Here is a 22,764-nt window from a genome sequence, read left to right on the forward strand (position 1 = left end):
ATTTTTTTCATTTGAGGCTGGCAGCCTTAATGTTTCACAGGTGAATATATGGTTACATGTGCTCCCCCTGCCATGTTGATAAAGCTGACTTATGTGATTAGACTCCTGTCTTTTCTGCACACAGCAGATCTTTATATAGGCACGAAGAGTTTGTGTGTTCACTGTTCTGTGAAGTGGATACTTGTGTACGTGAAAGAAGCATCAGCTGAGTGGGGGGAAAAAAGAAAAAAAAAAGAGTGCCTGTGCAGGTTGAGAATCCTGTGGGTTGGGGTTAATTTCTCAGCTACAGTGCTCTCATAATCAGATGGAAGAGCTGACCTTAGTCTCCTATATCCCTTTTGTAGGAGGATGGTATTGTGCAATTTTTTGCTCTATGCAAATAATAAAATGCAGATGCTGTGGGAGGCTTTAGCTGATAAAATGGGTTGGAGTGGCGTGCTAAAACTATTTGGATGTGAAAACGTATTAAGACCTAGGTCTGTCTGATGATATAATATACTTAGTTACACTATAAATGTAGTTCCTGTGCCAGTTAGCTTTGTGTTGAAACTGTTTTTCTTGAGGATTGCAAAAATGAGTTCATGCGAATGCACAAAAGCTTGCTCATCTCGATCTCTGAGGCTTCCTGGTATGTTGGAAATAATTTGAAATTTGTAATTTGAGCATATTCTTACCACATGTGGTGCCCATGGTGGATTTTCCGAACTCAGTTTTCCTGGTAACTGACTGACTTCCAGGTGTTTATAAAGGTTTCCTGTTGATGATGAACCATAGGGATGTATCAAGTAGAATTTAAGACTTAAAGGCTACAACTCTTCTAAGAAAAGTTCTAAAGTATAATAATGCAAGGTTATTTTGGGACTGGAAACATCCATTTTATGCCTTGTCACTTTGCCAACTGAATACGGACTAAAAATATGATAGGAAATATGAAGAACTTGTTGTTAGGAAGAAAAATGTTCTGTAATCTCAATACAAAAAGAAGCATTGTCTTATGGTGTGCTACATAACTGAATGTGTGTTTATTCTTTCCCCAGATTGTACCTGTCATTTGGCTTGGAGAGCACAGCTCGCCATGGGATGGCCTCAACGATATCTCTCCAGAAGGGGTCTCTTACTTGGGTGATGTGTCTGCTGTCCTGACTGTCTTCATACCCAAAGGATTTATTTTCCTTTTGGAAATATTTTAAATTGAAATCTTGTTCCTTACTGGAAACTGTGTACACTAAAGACTGCAAGCATCATGGGTGATATGGCAAACAACTCGGTTGCATATACTGGTGTAAAAAATGCTGTCAAAGAAGCTAATCATGGAGATTTTGGAGTCACTCTTGCAGAGCTCCGTTCTCTTATGGAACTTCGAGCTACAGATGCACTGCATAAAATACAGGAATGCTACGGAGATGTACAGGGCATCTGTACAAAATTGAAAACTTCACCAAATGAAGGTAAGTCAATTTTCACACTACTATTGAGGAAATTCCACTTATGAAAAACTTCAGTCAAGTAAGCTATTTCTAAAAAATGAAGTTTATAAAGATATTTTATTATTATAGTAACTGATATACTGTGTCTTACTCCTGTAAGACAGGATGATACTTCAGGGATAATAAATAAGCAAGGGTTTTCAGCTTGCCTAACTGCACGCACCATTTTGAACTAGTGGCAAAATTGCACTTAGGAGGAAACTTTGATGTAGGAATCCAGATATAAAATGAAATAGCAATACAACATAGGAATGTTTTTTTAACTTGGTATGAATGTTTTGTGAATTGGTCATGTGACCTGTAGTTAACAATTTAGATTATGCTGTTGTAGAATTCAAGGTTTTAATAATCTAATGGAGGGCTTATTAATAGGTTGTTAATTGTGCATTGCTACCCACTTCTTGTGTTCCTTAATGCAGTAGTTTTCAAACTCGTGTCATCCGTTTTGTTACTGTACTGCAGTGAACTCATAATAGCCATATCTAACTTCTAAGTCTACCTTAGATCAAGTGGGAATTGCAGAAATACCAACTGTCGATACAGCTTTAGGCACTAAGATGTACTGTGACCACTGGGAGAAGGTATGCAAAGTGATCATGCAATTTCTAGCAATAAACATCTTCAGAGAAGTTTTTGCCATTTCAGGCTCAGTGGCATTCTGTGAATTTGACTATAAATGTAACAGGTCTTCTTCCTGGAGCCTTCCAGAAGTTTTTGTTAAGATCTAGTCATCTCTTCCAGTTGAAACGAAAGCTGTGAACTTTAATTTGTGAAAGAAGAGGTTCAAATTGTATTTGCTTGAGTTAATGTGAAGTCCTGCTGTTGCTTGTGGTTGATACCAAGTACCAAAGTCAAGATACTGGCAAATTCTGGTGTCTCAGCATTTAAGTGCTTCCCTAGCTCTTAACCAGCTTCATGTTGGTGGCAGTGAAGTACCTTGAGAGCAGTTAATTTCTGTTCTTCAGAAATGCCATGGAAATGTTTGTCTGCTTGGCTCAAGCACAGCCTACTGGTGCTGTAAGGTCCCTCTTGGTACATCAGCATGTAGCATGTTTTGGCTTGATCTCCTTTTGAAGCCAGACGCCTTACATTCAGACTCCTGAAATGATTTCAGAAGGTCATCTGGCTTCCTCTTGCCAAATAGCAGATAGCCAGCTCGTACACCTGACCTGCTGGTAGACCAAATTCTAGGCTGAAGAAGAAACTGTAAAACATGAGGAGTGCAAACTTTGTTTCTTGGCTTCAGCTGTTTCAAAGCTAGTGCACACGCACGAAGCGCTGCCGTGTGCAAGGAGCATAACATCGCTTGGGTAAAAGCAGCAGTCTCCTAGCACCCTATTGACCTGCTGAATAGCATTGAAAGGCAATTTCTCAGTGGAAAAAATCTATAGTACTTTACAAAGAGGACCTGAACTGAGGGTGAAATCCAGTTCTGAAGTGGTCTGTGAGGTTTAAGGCCCATTGTTAATGCAAGCTAGAGGAGCATGTGATTGTAGATGACCAGGATGAAATGAGCACCACATGCTTAGCATACTGCAGGGTTCACTTTGTTCATGTCCCATAGAGTAACTATCAGATGAATGCATGGGAATCATGAGTGAGAATATGCTAAAAACAGAACAGTTAGATGCCCTTTCCCATGGATTGATTCTGCTGTACCTGAGGACTGTGTGATCAAGGCCTTTCCTTTTTAAGATCTTGACATTTAGATGTATTTAACTGATTACAATACAGTACAATTGCTAACTTGATAAAAGCCTTTTCTGATGTGTGAGAGCAGCTCATAAACGCAGCGAGGCTTCAATAGTCAAACTTGATAATTAGCTCAGAAAAGATTAAGATGAGTTATAGAATAGTGTCTGCTGCAAATATGCTGTTTTTGTTCTAAATCACTACATGAATTTTTAGAGAACAAGATTTTTAATAAGGCAAATGAATTTCTCGTGGAGGTGGTGTAGAATTAATGTAGGAGAACTAGGTCTCTTGTCAAATTCGAGTTGTAAGTATAGAAACAGAAATTTCTAATGGAGAAAATCTATGCAGGGCTATGAAGGCTGCTTAGGAGATGGACTCAGTGATCTTTGTTGGTCCCTTCCAACTCAGGATATTCTGATTCTGTTCTGTGCAATTTATTGTACTCGTTCTAATTCTCTGAAGTCTTGAGTGTACATCTGCAAGGTTCTATGACATTTCTTCCCTTTCAGAAGGTCCCTGTATGATAGGAAATGCTGACTTGCATAACTGCCTGTAGCTTCACAGCTAAAGTACATGTAGTTTTGAAGTATTACACAGTGAACAAGTTCAGCTTGTATAATCTCTTGCTTTGGAGTTCTTGACAACGTAAGACAGTATCTCCTTTCAGACTTACCTGACATAAAATGAGAAATGGGAACTGTCCTTTGCCAGTGTTATTAGGAAAGACACTTTTTTACTGCTTAGTATTTAACACTTATGTCCTTTGTGTACATGTTCATATAAATGTGAATAAATGAATGTTTGACATATCTGTAATAGCAAAATCCCATGTGTTCTGGGGAGGTGGACCACCATCAGTTTTTCCATAGGTCTATACATAATTTTGATTTTCTAGTAGTTTCTGCTTCTAGATTTCTAATAACTATTATAAAGCTTCAGCTAGGTCCTTCCCCAATATTTTTCAAACTTAAACTCAAATAAAAGAAATTATCCTAGTTAACGTACATAATTAATAATGTAGTGCAGTAGTTCAGACCTTGAGCCTGTAGATTGTGAACTATGAAATTACTAAGGTTGTGGTAAACATAACAGGTTCGGTAGCTGTTCACAGTTGCTTATGGTGAATACTAAAAATCCAAGTGCAATTTATCTTTGCTAGGTGTATTTACTAGTCTTTGTTTAGTGATGCTGATAGTAGCTTAATTTTATATAGTTTTGTTAGAAAATGCTTTTTGTTCTTTTACTGTATATTTCTGATATTCTGCCTCCTGTGAAGGGAGGAACGAAATGGTATCACTGACATCATGTAAATGATCTTCCAAGCACTGCCATACTAAAAAGAAGAGACAAATAGTCTCTTCTGCAGCCTTTTGGAACGGCCAAATTGTCCAGAGCATCTCCAGATACCCTTATATAGCTTAATTTTGAAAATGGTCTTGCTGTGTGCTCTGAGTTTTAGAGAGAAGGTAAGCACCTCAAAGCTTGAACTTAAAGAAGCATAGTGTTACAGCTGACCAATAAAATTGTTCCTGTGTTAAACCTCCAAAGCTGTGAGTTCAAGGTGAATGTAATAATGCTAGAATAAACCTAACTTGGGGTATAAACGAAGGGCATGTTTAAATCTGTTTGATTTTGAAATGATCCACAAATACCATTTCTGCTTTTCAGTTAGGTGATTACGTAGTAGTTTTTGCATTTAAAACTGAGCTTTGTGGTTCGGTAGTCTTTGGAAAGCATCTTGAAATACCATGTAATGGTTCTGTTAGAAATGTTAAATACTTCACTTAATATGAAAACCAGTTTCATACTTGTTGATTACCTAGCATGTTTTAATCCCTTGTTATTCCTTAGCAGCTGGGTCGACGGTGTTATTCCTTAGCAGCTGGGTCGACGGTGTTTTGAATAGCAGTTTTTCAGTAGTTGTCTTTAAGTAGGTACTGATGAAAATAAAGGTTGGGATGATAGGGTTGAAGTATCCAGAGTTCTGCTGTGAACACATCCAGAAATTTGGCCATATTGCCTTCAAAAGGAGGCTAGCGGTGTGCATTTGAACTTGTTGTGGAGGGTTAGGCAGCTGGAAATTGTTGAAGTAAAGGTGTACTTATGCAAGACCTTGAGTCTGTGACCTTGCACTGAATATACTTGGGCTTGGTATTCCTTTATTTTTAAGGACTTAGCTAACTGTTGAAACACACGAAGTGCTTTCTAGTGAATGCCCCACGCTCTTAACCGCTGGTGTCCCTTAAGGGTGGTACAAGAGTTGAGGCAGTGAAGAGGATTCAGGAAGAAATACACCACCTTAGAAAGAAGGCAGGTGAAAGAAAAGCAGGAAAAAAAGCTGAGGTGACAAACCATAAGGACCAAGCGTGCCCAAGACAAACCCTGTCTGTGTGAGAAGGGATTTGAAGGGACTGAGGATTCAGAACAGCCATTGGCTGCTGCCTGGGTGGAGGCAGTGCTGTGAGGTGGCTCATCATGCCCAGAGAGCTTTGCCAGACTTTTACAGTGTTTTATATCATAATTAAATTGTACATAATATAAATGCTACAGATGCTGTACTTACAACGCAATATTTTATTAATTAGACACATTGGATTAGAATGTGAATTGTGGGAGCTTAGGATGCTTTCTCTGAATACCCAACCCCTACCGGGGGAACCAGAGCTGGCATCCCAACCAGCGGCCATCCCAAATCTGCGTGGTGCTGCTCAGCTTCTACAGCAGTGCATGCTAACAATCTCATCTTGTAAACCTCTTTGCTTTGTACAAAAATATCTGTAACTGTTACTCTGCTGCCATGCCATGTTATGTGCAAGTCGGTAGACCTTAATTTTAATTTATATTGGCTGCGAATTATGAAATATAATAAGTCTGGTTTAAGGATGATTCTTATGTAATTATACTTGATAGATGTCTCTTCGGTATTGTTTCCAAAAATATGGAGTGGCACTTGACCCTGTGAGTCAGGAATATCAGTCACTTCTAGCATGAAGGTGAAATGCAAATGAGTGTCGCTAACTTTGTCTTCTTATTAAATAGGTTTAAGTGGAAATCCAGCAGATATAGAAAGGAGAGAAGCAGTTTTTGGGAAGAACTTTATACCTCCTAAAAAGCCAAAAACTTTTCTTCAGTTAGTATGGGAAGCACTACAGGATGTTACACTAATTATATTAGAAATTGCAGCCGTAGTATCCTTGGGCCTTTCTTTTTACCAGCCTCCAGGAGGAAATGAAGCATGTAAGTAAATATTTGAAAAAGTAGTTATCTACCTGTGTTACACTACTGATTCCTATGGTCTGACATGCTTACACTGTAAATTTGATGGGAGATAAGTCTGGAAATGCAGCTGATTGTTTCTTATTACGACGACAATGCTAGAATTCTACCTTGACTTAAAAAGGCAAGACTTCCTTGCTCATGATCGGGGCTGATTCTAACCAAAGCAATGGTAAAGGTGAAGTGCATGCAGCAGGACCTATGTCCTGTTTTAGATTAGTCAAGCTTCTGTGCAACTGTCTTGGTATCTTTCCTTCAAATATTTAAGCAATTTGAGTTGTCATTGCTTTCTCTGGGGAGTCAGCATATCTTACTTTTTCCTTGATTTGCAGCATGACACTGGTAATTTTCCAATTTAAGAAATAAAGTTATATTTATAGTTTGAAACAGAAGGTGAAGGGATCTGGCCTTCATTAAACCCAGCTTTTGTAGCTGTATGTGGTTTCTTGAGAGGAAAAAATGAAGTAGGAAATGTTGACAAAGCAGAAGGTAGATAACCAATTGTCCAATCTGGCCATTTTATCATCAATCACTTAACAAGATAATATGGACCAGTTAATTTTGTATCAATTTCTCTTATGCTCAAGGGAGCTGAGATGTAAATTCTAGGTGCTTTAACCTCATTGAGCTGCTCTTTCAGGTTCTATAGCTTCTTTGTGTATTACTATTACTGAAAATGAATGTAAAATTGTGACAAAGGCTAGCAAATAAAATGTTTAGCAATCTCTAATAGTTTCTTCTGTTTTGGAAAACATTTTTTAATGCAATGATTATGTAAACTTAAATCTCTAAAACTTGTTTTCTGCAGTATGTGGATCAGTAAATGTTGGTGAAGAGGAGGAAGAATCTGAAGCAGGCTGGATTGAAGGAGCAGCAATCCTCCTGTCTGTAGTTTGTGTGGTATTAGTAACAGCTTTCAATGATTGGAGTAAAGAGAAACAATTTCGGGGATTGCAGAGCCGTATTGAACAAGAACAGAAATTCACGGTCATCAGAGGTGGCCAAGTCATCCAGATACCAGTAGCTGACATAATTGTTGGAGATATTGCACAAGTGAAATATGGTAAACATACTTCTAAAGTTGAAGTTTTGTTTTATTTTTAAAGAAGGATCTAGAAGTCAACATGCCTAATGATCTCTTTTAGGTGATCTTTTGCCAGCTGATGGTATACTCATTCAAGGAAATGACCTCAAAATTGATGAAAGTTCACTGACTGGAGAATCTGATCATGTTAAGAAGTCTCTTGACAGGGATCCTATGCTGCTTTCAGGTGTGTAGCATTTGACAATTCTTGAAGAAAATGGTTAGTTTTTTGTGGGTACTGGTTGTATTAAATTGTGAGATTAAAATCTAGTGAACTGGACCATATCTAGGCTGGTTCCTAGAAGTATCCAGAAACAGCGCAACTTCATCAAAACTTGGTCAAAGTGAAGTAACAATTGCTTAAAGCCGAACAGTGTTTTGTGTGTTTGCCTATGGCTTTATTTTCCAGATAGTTTTGGCACATATATTACTATGTTTTGAGAACTCTATATGCATAATCTTACGATTTTGTAAGTGTGAAGTTTGAGAATGGATTTCCTTTGTGGTCTGCATACAACTGTTTAAGTTTCAGCAGAAAACCTGATGCCCTCTTCCAGGTACACACGTGATGGAAGGCTCTGGGAGGATGGTTGTTACTGCTGTAGGTGTGAACTCTCAGACTGGAATCATCTTTACCTTACTCGGGGCTGGAGGAGATGAAGAAGAGAAGGAGAAAGAGAAGGAGAAGAAGGACAAGAAAAGTAGGCATAACAATCTTAATTTGCTGGAAAACAAGGGGTGAAATACTAAATATTATTGGATGCATAAGTCTTTTAGTCATCTGGAGCCAGAAATCTTTAAAACTCATTCTTTCAGTAGGTTTCACAGAAGAAAGGTCCAGTAAATGTATACCACTACTAAAAACTCTTGCCATGTGGATTTTAATTAAAACTTCAGATCTCATTGATAAATCAGAGGTTGGAAAGTTTATAACTCTTAGCCAGCCTTACATGAGAAGGCAGTTTAATAATTTATACATAGTAACTTCAATGTACACTCGTGTCTCGTAACAAATGGAGGTGCTCGAGCGAGTCCAGAGAAGGGCAACGAAGCTGGTGAAGGGTCTGGAGAACAAGTCTTACGAGGAGCGGCTGAGGGAGCTGGGACTGTTTAGCCTGGAGAAGAGAAGGCTCAGGGGTGACCTTACTGCACTCTACGGGTACCTGAAGGGAGGCTGTAGCGAGGTGGGGGTTGGTCTATTCTCCCACGTGCCTGGTGACAGGACGAGGGGGAATGGGCTAAAGTTGCGCCAGGGGAGGTTTAGGTTGGATATTAGGAAGAACTTCTTTACTGAACGGGTTGTTAGTCACTGGAATAGGCTGCCCAGGGAAGTGGTTGAGTCACCATCCCTGGAGGTCTTTAAAAGACGTTTAGATGTAGAGCTTAGGGATATGTTTTAGCGGAGGACTTGTTAGTGTTAGGTCAGAGGTTGGACTCGGTGATCTTGGAGGCCTCTTCCAACCTAGACTATTCTGTGATTCTGTGAAATACTTCTTTACGACAAAGAGGTTATCAACAATAAACCAACCTAATGAGCATCTAGTTCTGATTTTGACAGTGTTTTGTCTGGTGAGTTCTTGAATGGAAAAAGCCTTACTTGAAGCGGAAAAGTTTGTATCATTGATAGCACTGAGCTTGTGGGTATCTTAAACGTATATGACTTATAAACGTGAGCAGGCAGTTTGTTGTGCAAGCCCTTTTCTTCCAGAGGTGAAGATCTGAAAGTTGTACTGAAGACAAAAAACTAATGGTGCTTTTCTGTAAACCTCCTCTTTGGAAGGATGAGGAGATTGTAACTCAGAGCATTTTACAGTCTTTCAGTGAAGTGTGAAACAGGATATCTTTTGAATTTTGAAGTGTTTGAGCAGCTAGAATTATAGTCACTTATCTAAGCCATAACCTTTATCCTGCTTAAGAATCAAAGCTTAGAAATGTTAACTGGTGATGTTTTGATGCTAGCTCTCACAAGGTGTGTTCAGGACTGAACTTGATCACCACTAAATTTTTGTTGAAATTGTTGTGAGATTAACTGGATGGAACAGAGTCTGTGAAGATTCCTGATGGGAAAATGTGCCCTTTCCCCAAAGGAACAGTAGCAGGAAGCCATGCAGAAATGTGCTTAGGAATCTCAGTGGCCTTCAAGTAGTGGTAGTTGTGTGCTCTGTGCAGGGGGTTAAGATTGAATTGTGTTTTTGGTCTTGTTGTCCTTATCTAGAGACACTTGCAACTTGCTTTGAGTTCAGCATTAGGTTCAAGCTCAAGTGGGATAGCTTAAGAGTAGAAGCTGGCTTGCAGCACTGAAGGGGATTGGTATAGAGCAGTTTCCATCTTTTGTCCTTCTCTGACAGAGGAAGGAGAAAGAAGCAAGCAACAGTGCTAGCTACTACAGGAGATATGGCTTTTTATAGCTTTTATTAATGTTCTGCCTGTATTTATTATATAAGCAGTAGTCTTTTTGACAAGTAGTGTTTTGGTGTATCCCTGGGCCTGAAAACCTGTTATATTTTTTCCCTTTGCCTCCTGAGATAGGCAACTTCCTCTTTCCCTTAAGTTATGTGCCTGATAAGATTCTCCTTGGTAAAATTCAGGTTAAACTAAATTAGCTTCTCTGAATGTTAAGGAGATTAAAGTGGCTATTTTTAGTTGGCTGTGTATGGCTTGGTTCAGAGTGAAAGCATACGTATGTGCAGGGAGTTAGAAGCAACTCAAGTGTAGAACTTTGTTCTTGTAGGAAAAAAGACAACTAGGAAAGAACAAATACTAAATTAGCAGTTAATGATGACTTCTTAAGAAGTCTGAAGTGACATCTTCTGGAGAAGATCAACATACTTTTCTTTTTTCTCCTCAGCAGTTCTGAGGATGCTTGGGGGGAAAATTTTATATGCATCAAATCAGGCTATGTCTACAGTAATAGTGCATTGGAGGTATTAAATGTCATGCAAGAAAATCAAGTTGTCAAGCGGCTTTTCTTCTAGCTGAGTTCTATTCTGATTTTTTTTCTAGCTCTCATACGCTTCAGTCTACATACTCTTAAGGCAGAAGATGAAATAGCAGTGAGACTGAAAAAATCTGTTTTGTTCTATGTTTTTCCATTTTGTTCTTTCATTTCAAGCTATTGCTAGTAGCAATTATAGCTTAGCTTTAGCTTTCTTTAGGTAGGAGAAAAGCTGTCAGTTTGTCTTTTGCCAAGATAATATCTAAACCAGCTTACCTGAAAACCCAATCCAAAAAAAAGGTAGTGACCTTATAATAAGCTACAGGTGATTCATAGTTTTAGTTGTGTTTAATGTTTAATTCATAATAATGTTTAATTCATAAATATCATTCCTGAATTTATTTCATTATTCTAATGTCCTTCTTCTTGATCTTTTGCTGATCTCCATTTCTGAACAGAGGTAGGAATGATATTTTGTCAGGAGCATAAAATATTCTCCTCATGCTTTAATGTTGGTATGTTGCCAACAGATTATGTTCATGCTTGCGTAAATAGGGTTAGCATAGATCCAGTAATCCAGCACTGTGCCTCCATTAAGCTTTGGTGTGGATTTATAAATATTTTATATTACAGTAACTTCTGCAATGTTGTGCAAAAGCACTGATTCTGGCAGTGGAATCTGATCTTACAGTTCCTTACAGTAGTCAGGTACAGTTGACAGTGCTGAAAGAACAGAGCAAGACTGAGGCCGCCAGAATCCCTTTAGTGTTACAAATATCTTTCTCAGAAAAAGTTTATGAAAACCTTTAAAAATCTTTCCTCACTACCTGCTTTAACTAAATACACTTCCATAGGACAGCTGTCTGGCCAGGCAAGGCCTTCTGCTGTGTTTCTATTTACTTGCTTATAAATGTCTATCTCAGTAACTTGTGCAAATTTGACTATGGTAGGATAATACTACAGCAGTCTTGCATGGGAAAAGTAAAGTCCAAATGATGAGAGTTGCTTTTGTGAGTTAACTAAGACTTTAAGGGTAAGTTATGTCAGCTTTCTGTCTCCCAGGTTGTTTTACACTTTCTGAGGTGCAATCACTTGTCTCAACAGATACTAATGTATCTATTATATAAACCTTAACAATGAGTTGGACTCTGCACAGCCAATTTAAAACAACTTCCCCTCTTTGACAGGTAAAAAACAAGATGGAGCTGTTGAGAACCGTAACAAAGGTAAATGTAGTTTCTATGATCCTTTATCGTAAGTCCTTATTTTCTGAGAGTATACAATGAATACATACATTACTATGAAAATGCTTATTACATCCTGATATTCAAAGTAATTATGCTAAACATAGCATAAGTGAATCTTCCAAAAACAAATGCTTAAATGAACTTGGCAGTCTTAAGTAAGCATTGCTGAAGTCTCCTCTAGTATCTAGATATCTTGTTTAAATATTCAAGGATAGTATGGCATCTCTGGGTAAGATGTACTACACAATACTTATGTTCAGCTGATATGTAATCAAGCTTGTAAGTACTGTTGATTTCAGGGACTCCAGAATGGCTAAATTTTATTTGTTTATAACTTCAAGCTAAAGCCCAGGATGGTGCAGCCATGGAAATGCAACCACTGAAGAGTGAGGATGGTGCAGATGGAGATGAGAAAGACAAGAAGAGAGCAAATTTGCCAAAGAAAGAAAAATCTGTTCTCCAAGGCAAACTTACAAAGCTAGCTGTTCAGATTGGCAAAGCAGGTATGCCTTACCATTGACCTCTTTTTGCTGATGTCACACTTCTGAATAAAGTAGCAACATGCATAGTTCATGAGGAGATAAGCTAGTCAAGGCTAGCTGCTGAAGTATAAAATTCCAATGTATGTAAGTGTGCCATCATGCATAAGTGTGCTGATGGCTTCTGAGACTACATAATGTTGGTGACCTTTTAATTTTGTCTTTATTTAAATATATTCAGTCTTTAAAGTAGCAGCTCTTCGGACAGAATTCCATCTTCATAACATAAGACAACTATTATAAAAGATGTTTTTAAGTAAACATAGCTTTTAATGATGCACCTAGAGAAAATAAGTTGACATAAGTCTGTGGAAAATGTGGTAGAGCTGACTAGACTATCACTGGTATTTCGAAAGGCTTAGGAATTTCCACTTAATACGTGCTTCACTGCTAAGTAATAAAATTTTTATTGACTTACTGCTATCCTTTAGTTTGTTACTCTTCTTCCAGCTGTTTCATCAAAACATTTGATAAACTGCTCCTTATAAAAGATAAGCTAAAGTAACAATGAAGCTCAGTGTAAATTTTAGGCTTTGTTATCTGGTGCGTAAAAGTTTAATTACTTTATTTCAGGATTTATTTTGGTACATGTGAACCTAATGAGGTTCAACATGTCTAAGAGCAAGGTGCTGCACCTGGGTTGGGGCAATCCCAGATGTAAGTACAGACTGAGAGAAGAACGCATTGAGAGCAGTCCTGCAGAGAAGGACTTGGGGGTTCTGGTGGATGAAAAGCTTGACATGAGCCAGCAGTGCGTGCTTGCAGCCCAGAAGGCCAACTGCATCCTGTGCTGCATCACCAGAGGAGTGGCCAGCAGGTCAAGGGAGGTGACTGTCCCCATCTGCTCTGCCCTTGTGAGGCCTGCCTGGGAGTTCTGTGTCCAGGTCTGGGGCCCTCAGAACATGAACGATGTTGATCACTTAGGACTGGTCCAGAGGAGGGCCACAAAGATGATCAAGGGGCTGGAGCACCTCTCTCCTACTAAGAAAGGCTGAGAGAGCTGGGGCTATTCAGCCTGGAGATGAAAAGGCTCCAGAGAGACTTAATTGCAGCTTTTCAGTACCTAAAGGAGGCTTATAGAAAAGGTTGAGAGCAACTTTTTGCTTCCTATTGTCAGATAATGACAGGACAAGGGAGAATGGTTTTAAACTCAAAAGGGAGGTTTAGATTAGAGGTTAGGAGGAAATTCTTCATTCAGAGGGTGGTGAGGCACTGGCACAAGCTGCCCAGAGAGGCTGTGGATGCCCCATTCCTGGAGGTGTTCGAGGCCAGGCTGGATGGGGCCCTGGCTAACCTGATGTAGTGGGTGGCATCCCTCCCTATGGCGGGGGGTTAGAACTGGGTGGTCTTTAAGGTCCCTTCCAACCGGAGCCATTCCATGATTCTGTTTTGAGTTGTTGAAAGAGGAACTTCTAGAAGTCTTGTAATCCAGATAAGATAGCTATGGAACAAAGAGCAATTAAAAATTTTTAGCTTTAGTACTTCATAGTTTGTATAGCAATGATAATTTTTCATTGAAAGCCAAATAATGCCGAATAAAGCTTCCATAATGTTTAGTGTAATACGTTATTCTTCTCAAATAACTTCTTGATATTTTTTTTTGTTTTTGAAAGAGCTCTTTTCCTTTTTTGTACCTCTTAACCTATTCTAATTCTCCACACACCCTTAATGCTCATCAACTTCATGCATGCGTTTTTCTGTCCTGCTTCTTTGGGGTGGTGCACACACTGAAGTATTTGTCTATAAAAAGCTGACGCTTCTATGATTTCTGTTGCTTTATTTCAGCCAGGTCCATTTTTTCTCCATTTTGCTGTGGTGTCTTCAGTGTGCCACAGAGCTTGTTAGCAGTAATTCTAATTTGTCTTCCCAGTTATTCTATTTCACTGAACACTGCTTACCTGCCATATTTAATTCCAGCTTTATCAGAAAGTAAGGTGTGAACAGTTACCCAGTTACCATCTCTCTCTGCTGAGTAAGTCATCAGTATAGTCATGGAAGGCCTATTGAACTCTTTCAATTATTATGCTGCTTAGTCAATTTACTTTACATACCACTCTATTCTGTTCATAATTAGATCTACACTTCTCAATTACGTGAAAAGAAAAACAAGATTTTAGAGGCTAAGTGAAATTCATGAGGACATACTCGTGCTGAAAGTTGGTATCTCTCTGAGAACTACCTCTGAACTGTAACTTCTGCAAAGGCAGGAGTATTTGCACTTAGCCAGAATCTGCACGGTCAAATATTAAAAAATAATTTCTAAAAACTGTTTGTTCTCTTTTTAAAAAGGTTTGTTGATGTCTGCAATCACGGTCATTATCCTTGTGTTGTATTTTGTAATTGATACCTTCTGGGTTCAGAAGCGACCTTGGCTTGCTGAATGTACACCAATTTATATTCAGTACTTTGTGAAGTTCTTCATTATTGGAGTTACAGTCTTGGTGGTGGCAGTACCAGAAGGTCTTCCACTTGCAGTCACTATATCGCTGGCTTATTCTGTTAAGGTAAGTGGATAGGGAGCAGATTCGAGAGATAGGTTGGTGTAGTCATCAGCTGTGAAATCTCACTTAAGATATGCTGCATCAGATACACCCAACAGACTGAGGAGAAACTTGCTTTTCTTGCTTCACTGAACTGCGTAAGAAGTCTTTCGCAGTATTTTTCTTAATCTCAAAATGAGTACTAACATGAATGCTGAGCAGTGATGGCCTGTCGTCACCAAGTAATGATAAATGCTTTTAGCTGTTAACATTCTAGTATTAGCATGCTATAATTGGATAAGTTAGTTTGTTATTTACAAATTCTTCTGTCAACTCACACTTTTACTTCACCAGCATGTTAAGCAGCTACTGCAAAAGCTTCCAGATTGATTCTCCTTGAGGGATGAATATTGTAGAAAATAAGCTGTATAATAAATGGCTCACTATGTTTTTTTTTAACTCATGATCTTTGTTTGTTAACATTTCTTACTGCTTCAGCAAGCTGGGCCTGGTTATTGATTAGAAAACATTGTAGAGACAATAACTGTGTAGGATGTGTTCTAAAACTGAGTAACATAAAGTACTAACTACTGGTGTCTTTGTGATTGTGTTACTTGAAATTACTCTGCATCTTTAAGGTTAAAACACTCCCTAAACCTGTTCAGTAAAGATTTTTAAGCAATGCTAGACCTGTGAAACTTGTGTAGTCTTCAATCTCTTAGCTGAGAAATTAAGCTCTTAGTTTGTATCTGATGTGAAGTTTGACACTAGCATCCTTGAAAATATGTCATATGACATTAAAAGTCTGTGGCATAATTTACTTGTTCCTTCTAATAAGCAAAAAACAACAGACTCGAGTGAATGAACAGAGCCTCCCTTGGAAGATATATTTTAATATTGTGTTAGTAATGCTCAGTCTGTATCTCTACTCTGTTTCTAAATATCAACATAAAATACTTCCTCGTAAGTCTGTGACTAGTATCACTAGCCAGTCTGCTGATACTGCCAGAATAAGTTCCTATGTTTAGGAACCTTGTTCAAAATGGGGGGAATCCTTACAGCAGCCATCCAGATAAAGCTGAGTGTGTTATGCAACTGCTCTCTGAGTCTGGACACCCTAAATGAGAATTTCTGAAACATCAACTGGTGGTTAAGGGTTAACTGCTTTTATTTTTATAGAAAATGATGAAAGATAATAACTTGGTGAGACATCTGGATGCATGTGAAACAATGGGTAATGCAACAGCTATTTGCTCAGATAAAACGGGAACATTGACCATGAACAGGATGACAGTGGTCCAAGCCTACATCAATGAAAAACATTACAAAAAAATTCCAGAACCAGAAGCTATTCCAGAGAAGATTATGGGTTACCTTGTCACAGGGATTTCTGTTAATTGTGCTTATACTTCCAAAATACTGGTAAGTAGACTTTTTTCATTCTAACCAGGTAACTAAACATCTTCATCAACAGATGAAATGTGGTGCCCACATGATAGTCAGATAATTAAATATTTGTGGCAGAAAGGTGTGTAAAGTGTGTTGTACGCAGGGTGAATAGCTCAACAGTTCATTTGAGGATGAACTTCAAAAATGATTTTCTACTGATGGTTCAAAGATACAATCTCAGGAGACTAACTTCCTTGTAAGTTCCTAAGTGTGTCTGAATTTGTTTTTATAAGGAGGGCAGTTTACCATATTTGGAGAACAAATAGTTTGATTTGGGAGCTACTTCAAAGTAGACACGTAAGGGTAGTATAAGCTTATGTAGAAAGTCATGCAAAAATGCAAGTATGGATGATGCATTTGATGGATTTTTTAGATACTATTAATAAAAATTTGTAGGCTTTGGAATTGTAACACCTTTGCTCATAGCTTGAGACTTCCAAAATATTTTGGAATAAACAAAATAATAGACTGTTATGCATTACAGGGACTCAGTTACTTAATACTGTATCTGTCTCTTCACAAATCCCCCTGATACATAGACAATATTCAAATCTCCCTTGCATGCATCATATTTTCTGCAACACCAGAAAACACTTCAGCTTTCATGCTGAAGTCATTCCAACATGTTGCATAATTTAGTTTGTTTCAAGGCAACAAAAATGCTAAATAAGTTTCCTTTTTAAATAATTACATTTCAAGATTTAGTAGAATTCTCCACTATGAACGCTTTCTACTTGAACAGAAGTAAAAAGCAAGTGACAAGTCATTTTTCAGCCTATAAAGTTTGTAACTCCACAAGAACTTTCTTGCTAGCAGTACTCAATGGGATACATCAAGATTGCAAGCACCTATTTCTCTGGAATGAGACTGAAATACTAATCAATTGTAGCATGTGAGAAGTTTCACAGTCTATTTCTTAAAGAACCTTTTATAGGAAGAAATAGTAGCTGTTTATAAGCTCACCCAACCCCTTAGTCGGGTGTTACCGTCTATTCATCTTTGTGGCCTATTTGCCTCGATTATGCTCATCTCTCTTGTACTGGGGAGCATGTTAAACTGAACAATTTAGAAGTGTGAGTTTTCAGTACTTTGAAAGCATGAGATCTTGCAGATCTGAACAATGAAAATGGATCACTGCCTTATGATTAATGCAGTTGTGATCTAGCTATTTGAGGCCTCTTAGGCTAAGTACTTCAGCCTTTTTCGCTACAAACTACAATGCGATGTTATAGCTATATAAGCTCAGAAAATCTTCAGAAAAATACTCCTTATAGCACTAGTCTGTGCATATCCCACATTACTGAGATAAGAACTCGTTCCGGTAGAAAAGGGCTGGATACTGAAAAGAGTTCAGAAACAAGTTAAATAGGCCATGGCCTGGAAAAAAGAACTTGTAGTGAGACTTAAGAAGCTTAAAGACTTAGTTTCTCCAGTAGAAGGCTAACAGGTGATTTGGTCATATTCTAAGACATTGAGGAAGGGCTGTTACAAGAGAGGATACTTTAATTTAGCAGAAATAATGGCATGTAGTATGTTTTAATCAGTTTCCTTAAACTTATCTATGTGTTTATTTTGCAAAACAATTATTCAGGGATCTACTACACTCAAGTGATCCAGGCAAATATTTCAAGCAATGGGAAACTCTAAAAAGAAAGGTCATCTCTGGATTTGATACAAACTTCATGGTGATTTTTGAGCCTAAGAAATAGATTGCAGAAGTCACTTATAAAGGTCAGCAGTATGATCTTGTGACTTATGAATTAATAGATTAATCATTGCAAGAGTGAAACCTCTACATCCCAGAGCTAAGCTTGGACTTACCTTCCTTGTTTTCTAAATGCTGTACTTCAGTGGTTCATAAGTTAACCTCCTCATCAGTGAAGATTCTTGTTCTTCTTGCAGCCTCCTGAAAAAGAAGGTGGCCTACCACGTCATGTTGGAAATAAAACTGAATGTGCCTTGCTGGGATTGCTCTTGGATTTAAAACGTGATTATCAGGATGTAAGAAATGAGATACCAGAAGAGAAGTTGCACAAAGTGTACACCTTCAACTCTGTTAGAAAATCTATGAGTACTGTGTTAAAAAACTCTGATGGCAGTTTCCGGATATTCAGTAAAGGTGCCTCTGAGATAGTTCTTAAAAAGTAAGAACAACTACTATTGTACTTTGGCACTTCTAATTCGGCTAAATGTTGTGATAGGCTAAGAGTCTGTAAACTTCTAAACAACATTGTGCCATAGACTGGAAATCATTTCTGTAGCTCTGTTCGTGAAAAAGTGCAACAGTCCTGTACCCCTGGGATATCTGCTAGCTTCCTGGCTTGTCTCCCTCAGTTATTTGACTTTATGCAGTGAGGTGGGCTGGTAGCATTTGGGTTACTTTAATTCTAGCCCACTAAAAAGTGTAAAAAAGAAGTACAGCTGGCCGTTTTTTTCATTTTAACATGTAAACTCTGCATAGATAAAGGGAAGTGTTTGATTAGCACTGTTCTCTAGCTACTAAACCATTTTAGTTTTAAGTTGGTAAAAATGCTCACCCATGTTCCAGGAAAGTCCTGGCAGCTGATCCACTTAAAATCTGGGTAATGTTTGTGACTTTGCAAAAGTGATCACTTTAAGATTACCTTGAGATTGAAAAGACTGTAAATTCATGACAAAGTACTGATTACTTTAACAGAAGATTGAACTTGACAAAGAGAGTTTTGTTTTGTTTTGTTTTTTTATGTGGCAAATCAAGTTGTTTCCTTATGCATCTGTAGAGGCTTTTTGTTCTAGTGATTAGACTGTTAGTGAGTAATGTGTCACCATTGGGACAAACCTTAAAGTGTGAAAAGGCTGTGGTAACTCCTAACCAGGTGAGGAGAGAAGGCATGCATGCATCCTGTAGTCTAGAAACAGCAGTTGTGGCCAGTCTGTTTTCAGTCCTAACTTCATACTGTTTGTGTGAGTGTAGCACATCAGACTGTGTTCTTTAGTTCAGCTTAATTTTTTACTTGCTGCCAGCCCCCAAAATCACTACTTAGGGATGTACTAATACACTAAAGAGAAAAGATGAAATTTTTCCTTCTCCATCAATTTAGTGCTGACAACAAAAAGTCTTTCAGGGACTCTAGTTCCTTTTGATACAGAATTTAGATTTAGATGTGAATTTCTGTGTAGCTAGATTTTAAACCAATCTTCATCAGTGAGTAACTATGCCTTTTTTTGCCTTACTTCTACCTTGTTGAATAACCGAACTGTAGAAGATGGTAGAACTCATTCAGTCCCGACTCCTGTCATCTGTTTTGGTTCACAGTTGAGATGTAAATAATAATGGTATCTGGGAAAAAGCAAGCAAACCTAGACTGATTTAGATACTACTGGTATACTGTAATCCCAAAGCTGTTTGAGCAGCACTGTCTAAGAAAGTCTTAGCATCCTAAGCCATTTTCTTTACCTTCTGCCTATGCAGTGCAAGAAGTTAATCACAGAGCTGGTAACATGGTTTGTCAGCTGTGCTGCTCATTCTTTACTATCACATGTATGACTATTGAGCATTGAAAGATTAACTATGGATATATATATATATATATATGTGTATGTATATACATATATATAAAAAGATACAAAGGAGTTGCTAGTAAGGGTAGAAAAAATGCTGCAAAAAATTTAAAGCAAGACAGTTTTTTCGTCTTTCCTTACAATCATGTCTCAAGTCAAATCTTTGAAGTGAGTTTCAATTAAAACTTTACATAAAACTTACTGGTTTCCATGTGTTCATCTTGGAATGCTTTGAAATCATGGCAAGCCCTATGATTAGAGTTAATGCAAGATATACTTAGTGGTTGCTGACATTTGAAAAGATAACCAAAATCAAGGACAGACTTCAAATTTCAGTTATGATAAATAGCAAGAAGTGTAAAGGAATTGCTTCGTCTTTATTTCCTGGCTGCTGTGGAAACTTAGTATGTATTGCACCTGGGAATTTCCTAAACCAATGGACTAAAATACTTGTATGTAAAAGTAGTTGTCTGTCAGATCTGCCAGATGTTTTTAAAGTGTCATAAATTCTTACTTTTTTCAGTGCCACATCAGCACTGATTGGCGAAACAAGTGCTTATGGCATTGCGTTATTGCAAAACTTTAGTAAGGATAGAGATGAACAAAATTACCTTTATTGTTAAATGCACTTGTTACTGTTATATTCGTGGCATCAATATATTCTCTCTGTGAAAGCAGTGGCATCTATGGCATGAAGAAATAAACTAAAAGCGTGAGTTGAAATGCTTGAATATGTTATTTTGAGTCTAGCCTCTTAAACTTTTCAGTCAGTTTTAAATATTTGTTTTTAATTTAATGCTCCACATTAATAACTTTATGCCAAATGGTCTGAATTTGAAATGTGCATTTTGATTTTTTTTTTTTTTTTTTTTAGACTAGTAAGGTTTACACCCAATGATAGGATTGGTTCATCATACCATCAGAGTTTGGTTTAGTGCTGTAAGCTTAGTGCTTACAGCTGTTGCAGCACCGTGTGCATGTTCTGGAAGTTTATTGTACTTCTGATTGCAGCCATTAACAAGGTGGGACAATTTGTTGGGACAACTTGAAACTAGATTAACTGACTCCAACAGCGTAAGCACGACGTTGATGTACAAAGAGAAACGGTTACTTCTAGGAGGCAACTAGTGTTTGTTTCCTTACTTCAGAGGATATTATTTTCATCCCAGGACAGCCAACCATCTCAGTTAACATTCTGCAGATGGTATGTTTTGCAATTAGGAAGAGATTAAGTGCATATGGAGATGATTACCTTAGAGTTTCTGCTATTGTGTATTTTTTTGTTGTGTGTGTGAGGGAGTCTAGTGAAAACAAAACTTGTGGAAACTTACTGGAGTTGGCTAGCAAGCCATTTTCCACAACAGGCTGAACTTTGGTAAACATCTGATAACTACTTAAACTTTTATTTTCAGGTGCTTCAAAATACTGAGTGCTAATGGAGAACCAAAGGTATTCAGACCTAGGGACCGAGATGATATCGTAAAAACTGTAATTGAGCCAATGGCTTCTGAAGGACTCAGAACCATTTGTCTGGCGTTCAGAGACTTCCCAGCTGGGGAACCAGAGCCGGAATGGGACAATGAGAATGACATTGTTACTGGACTGACATGCATTGCTGTTGTTGGGATTGAAGATCCAGTGAGACCTGAGGTAGGATCACTGAGTGAACTGCAGTGACTATTAAAGCAGATCCTGATTCATGCAAAGAGGACAAGAAACTAAATTGCTATTGTATGTCTTAAGAATAGTTAATAGATGAAAATCTAACTTATTGGGGGGAAAAGTTAATGAAGCTACAAAAGCAGATTAAAACTTCTTAACGTCACTTATGCTGTGTTACTGAAGCTCTGTACAAACTAATGACTTAAGGCGCTTACTAGGCAGTGTGTCAGTAGATGGAACAGTTAGTGTGTTTTTTTAACCACCAGGAATATTAGGAATTTGGGTTAGGATCATAATTAGCCATTGTGTTTGCTGCCAGCTTCTCATGGGAAGGAGGGTTTGTGATCTGAGAAGTGAGCTAAGGAACTCTGCTTATTGTTGAGATCTATGGAGGGCAATAATTCTCAATAGTGAAACCTATAATGCTGCATGTAAATGGGACTCCTTTTTGATTCACATTACTGTCACTTGACATTAGAAGTCATGGGCTGATGAGTCTTGTGTGAATTGTATTTTATTTTACATAATCATAAATGTAAAGCCAGTATTTGGTACCTTTTAGATACTACTATACCCTATATTGTATTATGGGGTTTATGTGTGATATTTTTGAAGGCTGTACTAGTTGAAAAATGAAGAGGTTAAATACATGGGGGGGGGGAGAAGGCAACAAAACAAAAAAGAACCACCCTTTGCCAGAACAGCCATTTACATGTTGTTCAGGAAAAGAATTAAGGTAAGTGACTGAACTTTTTCAAATGTTCCATAACAACAGTATTGATTTTAAAATAAGAATTATCCTTGTTTGAGCTAAAGACAATTCATTCACGTCTATATTTCTTTAGCGACTGTATAGTCTAACTTTGTCATTTTTTTTGCATATAGGTACCTGATGCAATAAAAAAATGTCAGCGTGCAGGCATAACTGTGCGTATGGTCACCGGTGATAACATTAACACTGCTCGTGCTATTGCATTAAAATGTGGTATTCTGAATCCTGGTGAAGACTTTCTGTGTTTGGAGGGCAAAGATTTTAACAGGAGAATACGCAATGAAAAAGGAGAGGTAAGTACACTGACTACTTAAGTTAGATCAGCAGATATTTTGTTAAGGCACGTAACTGCAAAACATAACCTCTTTTTGCAGATAGAGCAAGAGCGAATAGATAAAATTTGGCCAAAGCTTCGTGTTCTTGCAAGATCATCTCCTACTGACAAACACACTCTAGTAAAAGGTAAATAACCATTTGAGCTTCTAAGGAAAGTTCTGTTTCTAGAAAAAGAAATCTAGGATTTTGAGTAGTGGTAAATGCCAATGAGCGTATATTCATTTGCCAGCTGATTTATTTCCTAAGCAAGGAACCAACACAA

General features: G+C 37.9%; 1 protein-coding gene across 4 annotated transcripts in view; it reads left to right on the forward strand.

Annotated features, from left to right (window-relative positions):
* The window catches only part of ATP2B1 (ATPase plasma membrane Ca2+ transporting 1), a 63,573-nt gene that overhangs the window by 26,823 nt on the left and 13,986 nt on the right, over window positions 1-22,764 (forward strand). For all 4 annotated transcript variants that reach the window (XM_035337581.1, XM_035337600.1, XM_035337574.1 and 1 more), the window contains exons 2-14: window positions 1,038-1,448; window positions 6,222-6,419; window positions 7,267-7,521; window positions 7,604-7,729; window positions 8,100-8,243; window positions 11,665-11,703; window positions 12,066-12,227; window positions 14,553-14,767; window positions 15,923-16,165; window positions 18,095-18,336; window positions 21,145-21,382; window positions 22,280-22,459; window positions 22,541-22,628. In XM_035337581.1, the coding sequence (XP_035193472.1) occupies window positions 1,244-1,448; window positions 6,222-6,419; window positions 7,267-7,521; window positions 7,604-7,729; window positions 8,100-8,243; window positions 11,665-11,703; window positions 12,066-12,227; window positions 14,553-14,767; window positions 15,923-16,165; window positions 18,095-18,336; window positions 21,145-21,382; window positions 22,280-22,459; window positions 22,541-22,628 (2,335 nt within the window). In that variant the 5' untranslated portion in view covers window positions 1,038-1,243. The remainder of the gene's footprint in view (window positions 1-1,037; window positions 1,449-6,221; window positions 6,420-7,266; window positions 7,522-7,603; window positions 7,730-8,099; window positions 8,244-11,664; window positions 11,704-12,065; window positions 12,228-14,552; window positions 14,768-15,922; window positions 16,166-18,094; window positions 18,337-21,144; window positions 21,383-22,279; window positions 22,460-22,540; window positions 22,629-22,764) is intronic.

The sequence above is a fragment of the Oxyura jamaicensis genome, chromosome 1 (genome assembly GCF_011077185.1).
Source record: "Oxyura jamaicensis isolate SHBP4307 breed ruddy duck chromosome 1, BPBGC_Ojam_1.0, whole genome shotgun sequence".
NCBI classification, from domain to species: Eukaryota; Metazoa; Chordata; class Aves; order Anseriformes; family Anatidae; genus Oxyura; species Oxyura jamaicensis.